The 20,575-nt window shown below is 41.9% G+C and overlaps 1 protein-coding gene across 1 annotated transcript in view; it reads right to left on the bottom strand.

The window, feature by feature from the left end:
* The window catches only part of LOC138265536 (arylacetamide deacetylase-like), a 204,994-nt gene extending 191,612 nt beyond the window's left edge, over positions 1 to 13,382 (bottom strand). Inside the window, exon 1 of the mRNA XM_069213342.1 lies at positions 13,165 to 13,382. Coding sequence (XP_069069443.1) covers positions 13,165 to 13,302 — 138 coding nt within the window. The 5' untranslated portion in view covers positions 13,303 to 13,382. The remainder of the gene's footprint in view (positions 1 to 13,164) is intronic.
* Positions 13,383 to 20,575: the final 7,193 nt, after the last annotated feature.

The following is a 20,575-nucleotide window of genomic DNA, read 5'->3' as shown; positions in this document are numbered from 1 at the left end:
CGCTGCCCTCAGGAATCCTCCATGGCGGCGCAGCTTGCTGCACCGCCATGGGGATTCCGACACCCCATACCGCCATCCTGTTCCTGGCGGTTCGCCCGCCAGGAACAGGATGGCGGTATGGGGTGTCGTGGGGCCCCTGCAGTGCCCATGCAAATGGCATAGGCACTGCAGGGGTCCCCGTAAGAGGGCCCCACAAAGAATTTCAGTGTCTGCTTAGCAGACACTGAAATTCGCGACGGGTGCAACTGCACCCGTCGCACCTTCCCACTCCGCCGGCTCCATTTGGAGCCGGCTTCCTCGTGGGAAGGGGTTTCCCGCTGGGCTGGCGGGCGGCCTTCTGGCGGTCGCCCGCCAGCCCAGCGGGAAAGCCAGAATGGCCTACACGGTCTTTCGACCGCGGAGCGGCCATATGGCGGTTCCTGCCAGGCGGGCGGCGACCGCCGCCCGCTGGCCTCAGAATGAGGCCCATAGTCTTACCTTTCTGTCCGAGAGAGTACATTGTAGACACCATCAACCGTGATGAGACACAGTAATGGGAGGGTTTAAATCTCTATAATTCCAATCATAAATGGGGGCACTGGATACATCTCTACCACATGAAACCCAAGGTGATGGCCAATAAGGTCAATCTTCATGAATTTGGGGTGTATCTCTGAGTCAAAAAGAAAAGTTTGCTAATACTATTGGCATGTGCTTCCCCTCCATTCCCAAACAATGTTTATTTCTATATAATGAAACTTACCTTTTTCCCTGGAACAGAATAAAAGCAAGAGAGCCCTCTAATGGACGCTAGAACCTAGGAGTTGCCAAGAAACATTTCCTTCTTGTATGTATGTATGCATGTATTGGGAATTGTAGGGAGTGAACCTGTCTGGAGACCAACATCGAGATGAACAGTGGGCCTGAAAGTCGGTACTCCTGTAATGTTGTTAGGGACACAGTTCAAGATCCTGGGAGCAAGAAAGGAGAAGGATTGTTTTTTTGGCATTTTTTTCTTCTTGCAATGTTTTGCCTCCAGTCTGGGGTATCCAAGCTCCTGGTGTAGCACAGTTCTCCATAGATGGCTAGTTTTTTTGGGAGGTTAAGCTGGGGTCAGGTCTTGTTAATGAGGGCTTTAAATGTATGCATCCGGTCTTGAAGATTATTCAAGCCGGAAGGGGCAAGTCTTTTAACATCAGGGTCATGTGGTTCATTTTCTCCAAGTCATTGTTAAGATGTATTGCAGCATGTGGGATACCTTCCAGGTGTGTTAAGTTGATATTGGGGAGACCTCTAAATGTAGATTTCTTTCTTCTAGATTGGAGAGGTCTAAAGAGTGTTCACTTGTTATGAAGTTATCTTATTTGATAAATTGCTTCATTTTCATCATCAGAAAGAGCTGGTATAAAGCTTTCTTGGTCTTTGTTGGAAAATGGGTTATTGGTAGGGCAGGTAGGTACCTACACCTAGCAACAAGCCACTAACCTCCACATAGGTACAGTTAGGTCTCAGTAAATTAATCCCAGCTCAACCCTTGGTAGCTTGGCATCGAGCGTCAAGGCTTAACTTAGGAGACAAAGGGCCTGATTCTAACTTTGGAGGACGGTGTTAAACCGTCCCAAAAGTGGCGGATATACCACCTACCGTATTACGAGTCCATTATATCCTATGGAACTCGTAATACGGTAGGTGGTATATCCGCCACTTTTGGGACGGTTTAACACCGTCCTCCAAAGTTAGAATCAGGCCCAAAGTGTAAAGCATTCAAATATCACACAACAGTAATTAAATAAAACACAGGAAACAGTTTAAAAATCCAAAACCAATTTATAAAAATAGCTTATATTTTTATCTTTAAAATGACACAAAAACGATTAAAATCGGTTCAGGGGAACCGGAGATATGAATTTTTAAAGTATTATTATTTTCTAGCGCTTAGAAACAAAAAGCGCCAATCGGGTCATCTGGTTGCACCAGGACCGGGGCAAAGTCAAACTTTCAGGCCGACCGCGATGGAGCCCTGCTCGGCTACAAGTCGCGGGAGGCCTCGGTTAAAAAGTTACCTTCTGACTTAGTCTTTATTTTGAAGTTTTTCTTCACCAGGACGAACCTGCCAGTTGAATCCGACCTCCTGGAGCCCTTGTCCGGATACCCGATGTGGGTTTCCTCGGTGGAGACTTTTACCTTCGGACTTAGTCATTTTTTCGAGATGAAAATCCTTCGACCGGGGTAAACCTGGATCTTGATCCGACGTCCATGGAGCCCTTCTCAGATAAGATGGCTGGGAGGTCCCGGTCAACTTTTTACGTTCGGACTTAGTCTCTTTTTTGGATGTTTTTCTTTACCGGGACGAACCACGAAGTCAGGCCGGGTCGCGGTTGAGGCAAGCCGGCTAGAATTTCCGCGGCGGGTCGGTCCCTCTCTGGAGCTTTTTTCCAAAAATTCGCAAATCTTTTCCAAACTTCTGGGGCTTCACCCAGATGTTCTTTTAAGGTTCTTTTGGGGTCCACAGCTCACCCCAAGGGTCCAGAAGTTCTGTGATGGTCCTTGGGGGGTGCGGACTTCAACTCCCAGAATGCACCTGGCGCAAACTCCTTTTTGGCCACTGGACAGTGGTCAGCTGGTCGCTTTCTTCAGGAGTTGGTGCAGGGGACTCTGGTTTAGCAATTTTTCACCTGTAGCAAACAGGGAGTCCCTCCTTGAACCAGTTGAAGCCAGGCAAAGTCCTTCTTGTGGTGAAGCCCAAGTGTGCAGCTGGTGCAGTCCTTCTGAGTGCAGGGTCCAGGTGCAGGCCAGGGGTCCAGCAGGGCAGTCCTTCTTCTCCTTGTAGTTCCTTCTTCTTGAAATTTGGTGGGGATCTGAGGCGTGGGTGCAGGTCTGCCAGTTTTATCCTTGCTCCTGGGTGAAAAGCAGGGGGGCCCTGGTTCTCCAATCAGGGACAGGGTCGTCCCCCTGTGATGACCACTTCCTGGGAAGTGTGGCAAAAATCCATCCCAGAAGGCAACAGTCTCTAAAAATCCAAAATGGATGAATCTGATTTTTGGAGGAGAGATCTGGCTGAGCCCACCCACTGGTGTGGCTAAAAATCATAAACACACCCCTCTCCTGCCCTCTCCTAATCTAATCAAGGGGGCACCTAGCTGTCTGGGGTTGCAGGATGTGGGGGTGTTGCTGGGTGCTCCAGATGTCCTTCTCTGCCTTTGAAGACCAGTTTGGCAGCCCTCCCCCTTCCTGCCTCACCATCTGCTGAGGGGAGATTCTCTCCCCCAAGCACATTCCTTTGTGTGAAGCCAGGCCACTTCACACCTCATTAAAGTAGCCTGGCAGAAGCTGCTGCAGGCTGGCCAATCAGAGCACAGCAGCAAAAACAATGCAGAGCTGAAATTGGCAACTTTTTAGGTAAAGTCTAAACTTTTTACCTGGACAAGTTATATTAAATCCAACAACTGGAAGTTGTGGGATTTATTACAACAATCAATTTGATACCAAATTCTTGGTATGTAACATTTAAGGAGACTTTAAAATTTAAAATAAAGTCTGCCCATTCTAGCCTATGAAGGCCATTTACTTCAATGAGGGAAAAACGAATTTGGCTGTTTTTACCTCACCAGGGCTTATAAATCTATTTTTATAAAGTCCCTGCTTATAGTTACATGGCACCCAGCCCTAGGGGCACATAGGGCACACCTTAGGGGTGACTTATATGTAAAAATAAGGTAGTTTAAGACTTTGCTAGTACCTTTAATTCCAAAGTCGAATTTGCATATAACTTTAATTTAAAAGCAGCCAGCAAGGCAGGCTTGCTTTTAAAATGACACTGGGCACCTCAGCAATGCACCTAGGTGTGCACCACCTATGCTGTGGTCCCTAAACCTACATGCCCTACCATATACTAGGGACTTATAGGTAGGTTAACTTAGCCAATTATAATTAGCCTAATTTGCATATCCATTTTACACAGAGCACAGGCCTTGGGACTGGTTAGCAGTACCCAGGGCACCATCAGAGTCAGGAAAACACCAGCATAAAGTGGAAAATGGGGGCAAAAAGTTATGGGGCCTCTGCAATCAGCCCTAGTTTCTCACAGTCTTTCTGGCAATCAGTTGCTTGAATGAGAGATATGTGTCAGTATTCAAGGACAGATCTGAAACTATCTATTCTTCAGAGGCAGCCTTTTCTAATGCCTGGGCCCATTTCCAACCAACGGAATCCTTAAAAAGTAATTGTGCTCTACAACACAGATGGTCAAGAATGTGCATATGGCTGGTTTGTGTCCGAGGTGGCAAAGCTGGTGAAAAAAAGATGGACGGGAATGCGGCTGAGAGTAATTGCCAGTGGTTAGAAGCCATTCAAGCAATCTATTCATCATTTTCTTTTTTCTTCAGTACAAGACCCCAAATGTGAATGATATGTCCAGACATCACTTTTGTGCTTTCACTGACACAGTACTCGAGTTGCACTATAGTGATGAGGCCAAAGTGGACTGAAAATACTTCGGGTTGAGTTTTTTCCAAGTGAAGCTGGCTGGGCAGTTTGGCAGGACTATTCCTTTTGGAGCAGAGGCAAGACAAAAAATGTTATGGCTGGTTCCTGTCTGAGGTGGCAAAGTGAGCAGAACAAATGGACATGATTGTGGCCCAAAGTAATTAGCAACAGCTGAGTCTTATTGAAGCTATTCATGCAACACTTTTGTTTCCTCAGCACAACTTAAAGTAGCACATGTTTTCCATGTGATAGATGTCCCAGAGTTCTATTTCTATATTGTATTGCTGAGGGGTTTTGAGGTCATCAGCCCTCTGGACTTCCCCAGTGCATGGGGATTCCATCCCCCAACAAAACACATGCCAGGTGGCAAGGATGCCTCCTGATGACCTAGGCAGTGGGGCCTCCTCTCCAGCACTAAAATACCTTTCCATCCTGCTCCTCAGGAGATATACTGCCTGGGGACTCCATTCTCCAACAGATCATGCACCAGGATCCATGGCTGCAGCCCGTGACCAAGGGCTGCAGCCTCCTCTTCAGCGCTAAAAGCTGAACAATATGCAGTAAAATATCAATGAATTGGTGTGTTTCTTTTTATCTGTATGTACACCAGACCAGATCCACTCATTATGTTATCCAACAAAATTGCTCTGTTTATTCATAAATAACCAAATGAATGTCAAAATCAAGTGCAGCCCGGTGACCAACGGGATGGGCCCCCTCTTCAGCGCTGAAAGCACCTCTGCCATCCTGCTCCACAAGAGGCGGGAGGGCAGGGCCCGGGCAAAGCCTGAGTCAAGGGCAGGCCCAACCTGCACCCTTCAGCACCAGGAAGAGGCAGGGCCACATCCCCTTGGCTCTGCTTGGTACATCAGCTGATCATTTGCTAGTAAGCTCATTTGTGTGGTTCTGTCTCTCCAATCAGAATACATTTTCATTTTCAGCATCCTTGGCTTGTCTGATTGACTGATTGGCATTGTGTGGCTTGTCTTTGTCCCTGTCCATTAACTGTGCCTCCTTTAAGTGCCATGGGCAAACAGAGCATAACCAACAATTCCTTAGGTGTTGGGAAGGAGCCCAAATCCACAAGGTACAATACAGCAGAGAACTATGCTCTTCAAGTTATTGTTGAGGATGGGGATATGCTTAGTAGTGGGAGACCTATCCCTACAATGCCTGCACTCAGAAGAACAAAAACTAAGATCACCCAGTTCTACAAAGAGAAGGGCAATACATTGAGAGACCCCCCGGTCCTGCCATTAGCTTGGAGAAACAGTCAGGGCCTCTGGATACTGTTATTGCACCTATTCCACTTTCACCTACCATCGCCAATGGCCCATTATTAGATATGGCATTATCCAACCAAGACTCCTGGGCTACTCTATCACCACAACTCACTCATGCATCTGCTCCTACTGATCCGACTAGTCCTAGAGCTCAACAGAAAGCTGGTTCAGACCCTGTTATTTTTTATACTGACTGTCTGGATGATATTTAGAGCCTGGTTTTACAGCTTAGAGCTGAACCTAAGATCGTTAAAGACATTAGCCTCTCACTAAATAAAAGTGTATACTGCCCCCTTCCACACATGTGGTTCCTACACCTGTTCAGATGACATCCACCTGTCTTGCTTCCACCTTTCCATGTATAAGACAAGGGGGTTTTCAATTTGACAGGAACATCAGTTCTGACAAATTTAATATGGGTAATTCTAATACGTCCTTCCCATCTCGTCCTGTGAAATCACAACATACCACCGCCATGTGCACCCATACTGGGGCTCACTCCGTACTCTCGTAGGAGACAAGTCCCTGGGGTTTTCCCCACAGGGGCAACTTCTTAGACCTCCCACCTGATTGCACTCCCTTTGTGGTGGTCCTAATGGACATGCCCCCAAATAAATTAAACACTCAAGAGGGGTTTTCACAGCTCAAGAACAAAGTGTCCCATTGGATGTCTATGAGGGCAAGGGCTGATGCCAGCATCCACACACAGATAAACATGGTCCGTAGAGTGGGGTGTGTTGTATATTTTAATTTCATCAGCATTAAATTGTTCAATTAATGAGGTAGTGACAAACTGTTGATATGTAGGGGTGGTTCTACTCACTTTTTTAGATAAAGCTTTGATGTTAATTGTGAATATTTAGAACCCCAATGGTCATTATCCCCACTCTGATTCCATTTTCAATTTAGACTCTAAAATAGAGAAATTGCAAAACTCCTTAGCCTCCCCAGGTGTTGATCTAGCCAAGAAAGTCGGAACTGTGGCCATGGGTGACTTTATCATCCACCCCTGCTCAGAAGCCTGTTTTATTTTTCAGAAAGGAGTTGAGTAACTATTCCCCCACTACTAACTTCCTCCCCATGGGATCAGTTGAACCTTCTGACTCATTCCAAAAATTTGGGGGAAGAGGGACAGAATCAACTGTGGACCATATCCTAATTTCTCTGACACTCTCCAGTTATTTGGTAGAATACCAGACGGAATGAAGGGGTTGGAGTGATCATAACCCCTTGGTGTTAGTTTTAAAATATCAGTGTCAGCGTCCCCCATCATCAGCCTCAACTCTGCAACATCTGACTCCTTCAGATCACAGTATAGGCCTAGGTGGTCCAAAATAATCTTGGAGGAATTCTCTGGGAAACTATTCAGGCAGTTGCACCCTGAGCTAGTTGCCTTAGCCCAGACGTCCGAACTACTTTTTTCTGCATTTTGTGCAGGGGTGAGACTTGCCTTTACTGCTCCCAGCCGAGGTCTTCTGCTTTGAGTAGGCCTCAGTGGTTTGATGAAGTATGTTCTGAAGTCCATCATGCCATAAAGACAACCCTTAAATGCTGTCAAAGAAATAGGGGGACCCAGTGCCTAAAAGCCCACTACAAGAAGATGCAGAAGGAAAGAAAGAGGCCCCTGAAGGATGATGCCTGGAATCAGCTAGTTCACACCAGTGTTTCTAATGATTGTGCAGCATTCTGGAGAGTATTAAATCACCCTAAATCACCCTTTCTTAGCGGATGATGCCATGCTAAATTTGGCCAATGTAATTTCTGAAGATAAATGGTATGATAATTTCTCCCAAATGTATTCCTTTGAGGACAGGGCAGTGTTAGCTACCTCAAAGACTGGTATGAAAGACATTAGCTTCCCTTGCCTTTTCTTTTCTATCTCTTAAGTTACATGTGTTATCAGACGATTAGACTGTCATAAGGTACCTTGGTGCAGATGGTCTCCCACCCATCCTCTTTAAGAGTGAAGTAACCATCTGGGTGCCCTTGTTGACAAACATCTTAAATGCTGCTGTGTCATTTGACCCCTTAAGTTCCTAGTCTCAATCTATATTGTGCAAGTGTTTAGAAAGAGTGATTGGGCTTATCCAAAATGCTATACACTGATATTGCTCTTTGACACCACTGTTAAGGTTCTAGGTCAGGTGGTCCTAAAAAGGCTGTCAGGGCAAAGGGAACAATCATATCATTGTGTTGGTTCAGGCCTTGTCTGGGTAGCATTGATCAATGTTTGAATTTACACCATTTGATTCATAAATACATGGTGGCCAAATGGGGCACCCTTTATGAGGGGTTTTATGGTCCTCTCTTTGGTTTTTGATCAGGTGAATTGTTCAAAGCTGTGGTCACTGTTTCTTTTCTTAGGTGTTAGGCAAGCCATGGTGTCTTTATTGACATTCATCCATCTGGACATATCTGACTCAGTTAGATTCAGGGATGATGGCACAACAAGATTCTCCATTGGCAGAGGAGTAAGATAGGGGTGCTTTCTCCCCCCTCTTCTTATTCAACATTTATATCAACGGTCGAGAGGCAGTATTGCTCAGAATACAAGGTGACCCCCCCTTGGGTGGGTTCCCGGGCACTACCAGTCCTTTTATATGTAGACAATGCCCTCCTTATGTCAAGGACTGCATTTGTCCTTCAACTGCTCCTTGACTCTTATGTTGAGTTCATGGAGGGACTGGATTTTTCCATGAACACTTTGAACTCCTTTGTGATGGCTGTGGATGTTAAACTCACCAAAACTAAAAGCTATTTCTGACTCAGTGCTCACCCAAGTCCCTTCTATTAGTTATTTGGGTATTTTGTTCAATTATAAGACTTCCTGGGGCCCTTATTCCTTTCAAAAAGGCTTATCCTAGTCACATTATGCAGCTTGGTGCTGGGTTTGAATTTGAAGGTGGGTATGAAACTCTTAAAAGCTTTGATTCACATTTACAAAGCTAAGTGTGTCTCTGCAAACTGTTAAGGTAGTGACTTCTGGGGGTACCACAACTGTGGCTCCATTCAGCTAGAGGAACAACAGTTTGTTTGGTGGTTGCTGGGCGTATTTCAAAGTTCCTCAACGTTTGCCCTGCACAAGGAGCTTGGACTTAGATACATTTCAGGTGCCATCAAACCTAGGCCCCTACTATGTTGACTCTCAATGTAGTATACGAGTGAGCCAAACCTTAACAGGCTGATAATCAGAGATTGCCTTTCTGGGAGAATTCCCTGGTTGAGTTATATCAAGTCTGAACTGACAGCTCTGGGTTTCCCAAGCCTATTTATGCACCCCGAAGAAATTGCGTAGGCTGATTATTCGTGTGTCAAACGGAATTTTTTGCTGTCAGGATGCGCTTGAAATGTGGAAAACAGTCGTTTGTGCACACAGTTTGATACAAATTGTTAATTCCATTGAAACGTACCTGACCTGGGTCAATAATGTTTACAATTGTCAGCTTTTATCCAGGTTTAGGCTGAATTATTTTCTCCCACTAATCAGCTTTCCTAAAGACTGGGCATCCAATGGCACCTTAGGCCCATGAACGTGTGATAAAACTTCAGTTCAGACCACTACTCACACTGTAATGTTTTGCACCTTATATACCTTTCCCAGAAAAAACTTTTTGGGTCCTGTTTTAAGAGCAGCTCGTTTCAAGCAGGTAAGGCCAGCAAAGTTGTTTCTTCTTTTGCTGGGGATATCTGTACCAATCAAAAATGGCAGTTGATTGTGGCACCTAAAATAGTGGCTCACTGGATTGCTATCCTTCTTTGACTCACGAGTTGTGCCCCTACTTCTATGTTTTTGCCTGATAATGGAGTTCACTTTTCCATACCTCTGCATACCCCCTCAGGGCTCCCCTGCAGCTGGGCACCTATAAGCATGGATCCCATAGCATTGGATTTTCTTTTCACAACACAGAATTTGTGAGTCAGTGTTGACTCATCAGTTCCATGGTGATGGGAAAACATTTTTCAGAACCCTTCTCCAGCCAATAACACTTCTCAAAAAATTCAAAATGTGATTGTCAGGGGTTGTGAATCTCTGAGTTACAATTTTAATGTAAGGATATGCAAAAGTGTTAACCTTTTGAAGTCCATCCAGGAACTGTTTAAAACACTTACCAATTTGGGAGCTAACATGGGAAAACACATTTTTACCCCACTTATCCTTCTCTTCTGTACAGATCTTCAAGAACAGTTGGAATGCCAAACGTTAATGGATGACACTAATTGATTATCACATTTTGTGCAAATCCGTCTACACAGTCTAACGTTATAGGCAAATGGAGAAATGCATTTTAATGGAAAGTGCACTACACTATAACTACACAGCTGTGATAAGCACTGAATAATATACATTTGTATATTTTCAGACAGTTTTAATTCATAATCATAACTGCTCTTTTTTCAGTGAAGTTTTAGGGATATCTGATCATGTACCACGTGCAACTAATCCCTGCACACTTCCTGCCATGTAGGTCAACCCCTGCAGTGCAAGACCACTAAGCCTGGCCTAAGGCCTAACGCACCGAGGGTGGCCAGCTCCACTGCACAGGGCTTTTTGGTTTAAATTGCAACCAAAAGTCTACTTGAATATACATCAAGATATTTACTGGCTGGAACAGTGCTACAATATTGGTCTCCGCTCTCCCAATACCGTAGTATTACAGCACCCTTGGAATGCACACTGTCTGCAAAGCAGACAGTACGCATTCTGAGCATGCTGGGCAGGGCATTGTAACTGTCAATATACTCGCCAATTCCTGGGTTTTGCAGGTTTGCAGGTCTACAAACTGTAGAAATTTCACAATAGGCCACCAACAAGTAAATGTACTTATGCATAAAGTGACAACACACTGGTGCAATTTTACAGCTGAGTAAATACATCTTCAAATACAAATTGCATTTTTTAGTCACAAAATTGAATGTTCATTTATAAATGCTACTATTTTTTGTCACATGTATAAAGAGATTTATGAATTGGATAATAAAGTCTTCATTGTCCTCATTATGAGTGGCCCATATAATGGTCTGGTGTTTTCTACCTCCAGAATTACCAATACTGGGAGTTTCTGTATTTCTGTTTTATGTGAAATTCTTGGGTATTATGAGTTGGACTCTGAAGGTCCATTTAAATGGGAAATTACATGTAAAATCACCAATCCTGCTCTTATTTCACTTGCAATTCCTCATTTTGGCTTGGTCTTTCACCTGGACATGTTAGCTACAGCATCATGTTGATTTGTTCAGCTTGCAGTTCAGTCTTCTCCTGCTGCAATCATTTAGAGTTTGCAACTGGATTCATTTCACAAATGAAGACCAATGTTTCCATTAAGTGTTGGGTGGGTGCTAGGCCTGGGAGTAAATTTAATTAAGCTGGAGTAATGTGAGTAATTTCAGCAATTCTGTGCTACTCATTGACGTGGAATTACGAATAATAAAATTATTATGGCCGCTCACGTAATTAAGAGTAATTTGGGAAAGAAATATTACAGTGAGAGCACATTTAGTGAGCATGAATGGCTGCTCATGCTGCTGTCTATAGTCTTTTGCATTTATTGCTATGTTCTTAGCAGAAAATGCATTTTGAGCTAAGAGACTAGCCTAAATGCCAAGAGTAAATTGGGAACAATCCTACACTAACTGCATATCTAGCGAGTGTGAATAGTTGCTCACACTCGCTATTCATGTTCTTTTGCATTTAGGCTATATCTTAGTGCAAGATGCATCCCTGCATCCATTTTAGACATGAAGCGGCATTTGTGCGATAAAACAATTAACACAGAATTACTTTTCTCATGTAATCCCCTGTAACCTAGCAGAATGTCTAGATAATTCAGAATGAATACACTACATGGAACTGCGCAAGTAACAGCCTCTCCTGGTGAAGGCATTGAGCCCTGCATTGCTTAGCAAGATGACTGTATTTATAAAAAAAATCTTAAACCCAGAGACTTTAGGTCTCATAACCAGTTGTGGTCTTCACCAGTGTGTTTACTACCTCACATGAGAGCAGGTTTCCAACTGTTTTGATTTCGCACAATATTTCCAGGTTATGCTCACTGCAAAATACCCATATGTAATCTGGGAAAAGTTTTGTGAAATCCTTTTTCTAAGGTTAAAATATACATGTGCATATTTTCGCATGAGAAACATAACATAGCAAGTGCGCTTGCTAACTGTTACGCCTTCATTCTTCTTATGAAAAACATCTTTCACTTGTAGAAACGCTTTCCCTACAATCAATGAATTCTGTGGAGTGCTTCATTCCCCTTTATACCTTTAAAGAAAATTTACTCCAAACTTTTACAGAAGTAAATCTCTGAACATATCCATGCTGGGAAAGAGGGAGAACATTATTTGTGAACACCAACAACCGTAGGTTTCTGGTTGAATCAAAATTTTCAAGATGTACTTGTCCTCCTATGAGTGCAAAATAAACGTTTGTGAATTGTAAAAATGGGTTTGAACTCACCAGAAATTGTTGTTTACATAGGTTAGGCTTGCAAACGTAAATAGACAATTGCGAATCATCACTGAAACTGCAAGTCTTTGCCAAATTTGCTAGTGACTTATGCGGTAGTTTTACAGTTGCATTTAAACAAACATCCAGTTACTGATTGAAAACATTTTTCAGAACTAGCGCCATATCACTTAAAGTGAATACTGGAAATTCCAACGTAGGGCTAGCTGGAGTTTTAAGTGCTTGTGTTATAGAGCACAACACAACAAAAAACAGTGATGAAACACAAAGCAAGACAAAACAACGCAAAAAAACATAACAGGGCACAACCTATCAGACCGTCAAAAATGAACTAAACACAACAACCACAGTACCACACAATAACACAATGGAAAATGCAGCATGAAAACACAATAGCACAAAACAACAATACAGAGCATCGCACCACAAAAAAGCAATGTGATAGCCCTTGACACATATCTTCTCACACATTAGCACCTTAGCAAGCCTATAATTAACAAAAAAATAAAAATAAGTAGTGCCAGTCAAAATGTTGTGATCCGGCACTGTAACTCAAGAAACTCCCAAAAAAGATAACTGGAACGCTGGCTGGATTTTGGAACGTGTTTGCACTCCAGCCGTTTAAAAAGAGCTGCGTAGCGTTTGGAACTCGAACATAAATCAGGCACTCTGCTACATTTCATTTTATCGCTACCTTCAGCACTTCCATATTTAGCTGCAACTATTTATATCTATCCTTTTCACAACTTGGATTATCCTTGCCTCGGTAGCCCTGTGTTAAGTAGTTTATTTATGCTAAATTATTAAACACTACCTGTCATTTACTAAGACACTAGTTTCTCACATGTACAAAGTAAAAAACATATTGCAGATCCAGTCACACTTTTATTAATATTAATTTCACCTATCAATTCAAATCAAACATCGAAGGTAATTGTAACTTACCGCATGACCCAAAGTTCTAAAAGCAGTATCTATCAGTCGTACTTTCCAACTCTCCTCGACATTATCTGGTAGCGGTATGTACACGTAATAGGCCAGGAGAGCCGCCACAAATACGAAGAACAACAGCTTACTTGCCATGTTTAACGGCTCAGCCCTTTCAGCACCGCTTGCATTACCGTCCCTCCTGGAGTCGAATAGCTACCAGTCAGCATATACTGAGTGCGGAGCGTTAAGCTTTTGTAATACTTGGACACTTGCCCAGTTTCCTCACAACTCCCCACTTTGCACAGCACTTACTCTGTTACAATCAACATGTGTTGATCGTTCAACGCTATGGCCCAGATTTTTAAAGATTTCACCTTGCGTTACTTTTTTAACGTAGACCTGACGCAAAATCCAGATTAGTATTTACAAACCAATGCAAATTGTGTTTTGTGTTGTTTTGGAACCACATTTAATCCAACGCAGCACAATGAGCTGTTCTGCATTACTTTGTGTCAAGGGAGCATTTTACGTGTGTTGCATGAGCGTTACCGTGCATTCACACACATAGTTTGAAGTCTACAAAGACTTGTAGACATAGATTTGTACCAAAACCCTGCACTAGCATACTAAGGATAAATAATGTAATTTCTCCTGGTGCTGAATGCATTTTGCAAGCACACATGTAAAGAGGAAATTACCTTTCAGCATAGTTTTTGTGCAACATGGGAACCCTTCCTGCACAAAAACTGCGATGACCACAACACAGATACTCTTGTACCATGGTGCAAGGGTCCCTGCATTGGCTATCACTACCCAATCTCACAAGGGGTTGTTGGGACACCCTCCTCTTGTCTTACAGCTCATAGAGAGAGCAGAACTGTGACACTTCTTCCTAGATACGGTTCTACTCTCTCCAGTTAACACAATGAAGCAGAGCAGCTTTGTTTGCTACACTACTTTGCTTCAAAGCTTTGTGTTCATCCGAGTTTTTATCTGCACTGACAGATTATCACACCATCTTTCGGGATGTGTTCAAACCCTCCTAGAGATAACATGTTACATGGTTGAAACTGAATGGAGTTCAGAATTGCGAGGCACGATGAGAAGGCAAAGTGCTTTGTAATGTAAACACAATAAACTACATTCTAAAAACTGTAAAAGCCCGTTACAAAGTAAACAAAACAGTAATGGCTCCACAACATCGTTCTTATTTACTTTCCATAATATCTTATTTGTAAACGTGCACAGAATAAATGTGTATAAAGTAGAAAGAAGAAAAGTTTATTTTTTTTCAAATGCGAGTACAGTATCTAAATAACATTATTTTACCCCGGAGTCTGGAGTTTTGCAATCTCGAACGCCAGTGCCTTCACCTGACTATTCAGAGTAAAGGTGCCCATGCCCCAGAAAGGAATTTGAACCCATCGTAATTTGTTTGATTCAAAGCCTTCAACTGACTAGCCATAATCCCTATTTGAGGTCTTTAATTGGCTTATAGGATCATTTTGGCTCTAAAATCTGCAAACGATAGGAGTGATTAAAGTAAAAATGTTGGCATTGGTTAGCAAGTTTTTGTTATGTTACCAGTGATATTTTTTTAGCAAAAAATAATAATATACGGGGAGACAAATGATTATATTTTTGCTGAAGAATTCCAATATGAATATTGGATTGAGATGATACTTTCTTCTTTATAATTTCATCAATTTGTTGTTTTTCCTATGGTTGTACTTAGATTGAGGTTATATGCGTGGGATGTATTTAAAAGTATGAGAGGACTGTATTATGATTATTATATTGAGATGATGAAATTCTATTTTCTAGAATCTCATCATTTTGCTGATTGATTTGTTATGTAAAGTAAATGATTCATATGACAGATTATAAATTGTTGAAATCTAGACTCAAAAGCAATGGTGTTCTGCATCCATTACAAAATTTGGGTTTTGGGGTGCCCCTGCACTATTTTTTCACTTTTGAATTGCTGAAGGTAGTGAGCAACTTCCCTTTGGGTCCACTCTGCGCTGTACGGTATAGCTCTTTTCTTTGGCCTACCCCCAGTAATGTTTTAGCTATGACTTGGCCGAACAGTTGTTTGAATTTCCTATTGCTAGCAATTCTTTAAAATATACTCTGGGTGAGAATTCTCCCACACCACACTATCATGGCAGTTTAGTATATCATTTCACTTCCTATAACGAGATTACATTGTAGTCCATGAGGAACTATTTTATATCTCAAATATACACTGACGCACCACACAGTGTATTCTCCATTTTACAGATGCATTGTACACTAAAAATTATATATATTTTGTATTTGTTTATTCGCTGCAGCAAGGTGTTTTGTTATGTTAGACCAAACTTTACCACTGCTTGTTTGTTCAAACTTACTTAACCCTGTTCATCAAAAGGAAATACTATGCTGCTTGTCAAGTGTGTCTATTTTAGAACAATGGGGGTTATTACAACTTTGGAGGAGGTGTTAATCCGTCCCAAAAGTGATGGTAAAGTGACAGATATACCACCAGCCGTATTATGAGTCCATTATATCCTATGGAACTCGTAATACGGCTGGTGGTATATCCGTCACATTTGGGACGGATTAACACCTCCTCCAAAGTTGTAATAACCCCCAATGTATTTAACCAAAATTAGGATACATATGGCCAGATTATGAGTTTAGGTGTTATTTATTGCACCTGGAAAATAATGATACCAGGGAGTATGTTTTGAATTGGGAGATTAAATAGCACCTATTATGAGTTATTTGGGAATAATGTGAGGAATTTGATGTTCAGCACACCAAAAAACTCATGATACAGTAAAAACAGTATGCTTTTTCCACATTAAGGGCCAGATGTAGCAATTTCCGATTCGCAAAATCGGATGCAGTACGGTGTCTCAGACACCGACTGCGAGTCGCTATGGGGTCGCAAAGACCCACCTGATTCATTTTAATGAGGTTGGTCGCATTTTGCGACCCCATAGCAAGTCCCTGCACTCACAGGGATGGTGGCCTGCTGAAGTCAGCAGACCTCCATGTCTGGGACTGCTTTTTAAATAAGGCAGTTTTTATTTTTATTTTGCAGCCAGTTTTCCTTAAAGGAAAACGAGTTGCAAAATAAAAAAAAATAACAAAACCATTTGGTTTCGGTTTTTCAGAGTAGGCAGTGGTCCATTGGACCACTACCTTCTCTGAAAAACCCTTTTTGGCAACATTCACAAAGTGGAAGGGGTCCCATGAAGTCGCTACACTTGTGGTGGAATCTCTGCACTGTAGTTCTTACAGCAGCGATTCAGTCACACTGCGGATGCTCCCCAGTGACTATGGGGACTTTTTGTGAATCCGGACCTGTTTTGGAGAGGCAAATATTTCTTCAGTAGAAATTTTCAGTTTGGTTGAATGCATCTAAACTTAACAATTCAATTTATCATTTGGATTTTGTGTTTTGATTTATTGTATTTAAAATAACACACAAGTGTGTACTACCATGTCAGCTTTTAATTAGACCAGGATTAAATTTAAACTAAGCTGATCTAAGTCAAGTAATTTTGTAAATTTTGTGTTATGCTTTTTACGTGAAAATGTTGGAACTTTGCCATCATGCAATGTTACATAATTACTCCAACATTTACTGCAAAATTATAGTGTAGTAGAACGGGGAAAACACAAAAAACAGAACGAGATTGGCTGCTGTTTGCAGAAACTATGTTTTATGGTTCCATTTTGAATAAGAACTGCAACCTTTTGAAAACTGACAGGAGGAGGCATTTTATGCTATTGTTCGTTCATTCATCATTTGTCAACGATGACCAAGGACATCACGTTGAGTAAGTTGACTAGGTACGGTGTGTTGAGGTGTGATCAGTCCGTTGTGCGCTCAGAAAGCTCTCCTGCACGGTAGGCACAAGTGATCTCCTGGGTTGGTTGGCTAACAGTTGGCTATAGATTTGTGCAGCTCACACTTCTTCTGCACCTCTGCAATCCTGATCTACTCATAGGAGGGAGTGCCTTTGCTGATACGGCTTCGTCAGGTGGGGCAGTCTTATGCTAGGATTTCCCAGGAGTCCAGGACAATGCCAAAGCTCTTCAGAGAAGCTTTCAACGTGTCCTTGAAATTATTTTTCTGCCCACCTTGTGTGTGTTTCTTTCCGCCAGTTCACCATAGAACAGTTTCTAGGGGAGACATATTTCTGGCATAAGTACAAGGTCGTCTGCCCACCTGACTTGGGCTCTCCTCAGCAGGGTGTAGATACTTGGCAGACCAGCTTGAGAGAGGACATCTGTATCTGGAACTTTGTCCTGCCACGTAATTTTCAGCAGCCTTATTAAGCAGTTCATATGGAAGCGATTCAGCTTTTTAGCATGGTTTGCTGTACACTGTCCATGTTTCACAGGTATACAGTAGTGTGGGCCGTCGGACTGCCTTGTACATCTTCAGCTTTGTGGACAGTTTGACACCTCTCCTCTCCCACACTGACTCCTGCAACCATCCAAATGCAGAGCTTACCTTGGCGATGCGTGTGTGCACCTCATCGTCAATGTTCACAGATCTGGAGAGTGTGCTGCCGAGGTATGTAAACTTATCAACAGCCTTCACGTTTTCTCCTTCAGTGGTGATAGTTGGTTCCGCATAATTTTTCTGCGGTGCGGGCTGATGCAAGGCCTCAGTCTTCTTGGTACTGATTGTGAGGCCGAACTTTCTGCAGGTAGTGGAAAAGTGGTTCATGCTCTGCTTTATCTGGACCTCTGTGCAGCATTGAGTGTGCAGTCATCTGCAAACAGGAAGTCGCGCACAGATTCATCTTCAAAATTGGTCTTGGCCTGTAGTCTCTGCAGGTTGAAGAGCCTGCAATCAGTCCTATATCTGATCTTGATGCTGGTTTCTTTGTCATCGCAGAAGGCATCTGACAGCATGGCTGAGAACATCATGCTGAAAAGCATGGGTGCCAGTACACAGCCTTGCTTGACTCCGTTGGTGACTGGCAAGGCATTGGAGGAGTCTGCATTGTCAAATACTCGAGCAAGCATGCCTTTGTGGAACTGGTGCACCATACTGATGAATTTGCCTGGGCAGCATGATCCACCATAACCCCTCACGACTAATGGTGTCAAAGGCTTTGATCAGGTCCACAAAATTTGTATAAATGTTCCTGTTTTATGCCTGGCACTTCGACTGCTGAAAACTGACAGGAGGAATCATTTCATGCTGTAATATAACACTAACTCACAGATTTGCATTTTGCATAATTATACACAAATTCTTGTTACTACAGAAAAGCAAATTACACAACGTTTGCTTAGATCTACTTTTAATGGCACCCATTTGATCTGGATTCAAAATTAATTTCAGTTACTTTACAATCTAAATGTGCTGTAAGGATTCTAGTCAATATTTTCAAATCTACTTTGAGGAGCCCATGGTTTATTGCTTGAATGATCTAGGTCACTTTTCGCAGACCTGTGTATCACATTAATATTTGTTGCAGCCTTACTCTGTGGTTTATCATTCACCAAAATTATGTAATTATGTAATTAGGTCATTTGTTGGGGACTCAGTGCCCATTCACGGTGGGATCAATTTCTCGTCAAGCTTGCCATCCCCTGTATTTCCTCACAGGGCAAATCAAAACAAAGCTTTGTAATTTTTTGTACATTATGTAGTCAAAATGTTGGTCTGACCAGTTGAACATATCATTGAGAAAATGTGTAGCTGACTTTATGGGTCTGGAGATGAGCACCTTGTCGGGCTCAAGCTTTGTGCATAACAATGATATCTGAAAGACTCCTTAAGATAAGGTAATATCTCTCAGCATCACATATATTAGGTGTGAATGATTTACAGATGAATTTCAACAATATAAATTACTGTTGAGAAAACAGGAAAAGCAAAGGTAAAGCTAATATTAACTACAGGTTAAATGTGCTTATCTCAGGGAAATGTGGAAATGTAACTATATTATTCTTGAGACCAAGAAATATTATTATGTAAAATCAATGCAGCATCTAATTTTTCCAAACCATTTTTCAAAACTCTAGGGGCCTGATGTACGAAATCTCTATTTATTTAAACATGGTTGCAAACTACCTGCCAACTTTTTGTGAACAGCAAATAATTTTGTGATCTGACCTACATACTAATAGACTGGTTCCCAAAATTCGAATCATATTGGGTCGCATCCCAACCTACCTTATCACTATTCAAAAGAGGTAGTTTGTGAATTGTGACACAATTGATTGGATGCTATCAAGGGGGTGGTGGCCTCCTGAGATCAGCATTTAAATAGAGTAAACATTATTATTTTTAGGCAGTTCGTTTTCCTTAAAAGAAATATGGCTGCATTTAAAAAGAAAGGTTTTTTTGAAAGTTTTGTTTGAGAATTAGCAGTGGTACCCTGGACCACAACCTAATCCCCAACAAATGTTTGTATTACATTCACAAAAGGGACAGCGCATGGGGACTTCTTCCTTTTTGTAAACTCATTACCACCCCAAATTGAAAGTCTGTAAGCTTTCAATGCTTTGCAATTGGATTTCAGAAACAAAACAGTAGTCTATGATATTATGAACCACTATTTATAATGGGCAAGCTAAACGTGCTCCTTCAAAACAGGGATGTGTTATGCCTTTCTAAGTCCATTGTGTGATTCACTAACCAACATATTAAGAAAACCTATTTTTCTGTCTCAAACTCTATAATTTTTCAAATGTTAGGATTTCTGATACCAAAATGGCTTTGTACATCAGTTCATGAGTTCCATTGCAAAGCCATGACTTTAAATAGCAGTTCTTTACTACCCATTTAGAATTTGATAGACAGCCCCGGGGGTCATTCCTTTGAAATAAATAAACAAAAATTGATCTTGAGCTTGATCAGCAATTATGTTCAAATGCTGGTAGTAGGGTAAGTCCCCGTTTCTCCACAGCCCACTTCTTTAATGGAGTTTATGACATTGTCTATTCTTGAAACAGCTAAGATTAATCAACATTAAACCCTCAGGTTCTCCTAAAGTCATTTGATCAGTCAATGTAGTGAAAGGAATTCTGAAACAATTGTTTTTTTGATAAAACACATCTTTAGTTATTTTTTGGGGGGGAATCATGTAACATCACCTCTGCATTGAACTACAATGGTATTCGTTCATGAATGAGAAACATGAATTTGAATCCATTGGACTCTTCCAATTTCACTTCAGTCTCTCTCTTGCCATTTCCTGTAAAACTCAATCCAACCAAGACAGAAGTCATCCTAGTAAAGCAGAGGCTAGGTGGCTGGGGCAAGTCCTCCTGAACGAATTAATGAATTAGTTAATTGTTTAACAGATTTAAACATATTTAAAATGACTTACTTGTAGTGGTAATCTATCACTAAGGATATGGGAGAGAGTGGTTGTTGAACTATCAGTTTTTTTTACACTTTTCA

The sequence above is a fragment of the Pleurodeles waltl genome, chromosome 11 (genome assembly GCF_031143425.1).
Source record: "Pleurodeles waltl isolate 20211129_DDA chromosome 11, aPleWal1.hap1.20221129, whole genome shotgun sequence".
Classification (NCBI taxonomy): domain Eukaryota; kingdom Metazoa; phylum Chordata; class Amphibia; order Caudata; family Salamandridae; genus Pleurodeles; species Pleurodeles waltl.
The sequence above is the reverse complement of the archived record's forward strand: the minus strand, read 5'-3'. Positions and strand labels throughout refer to the sequence as shown.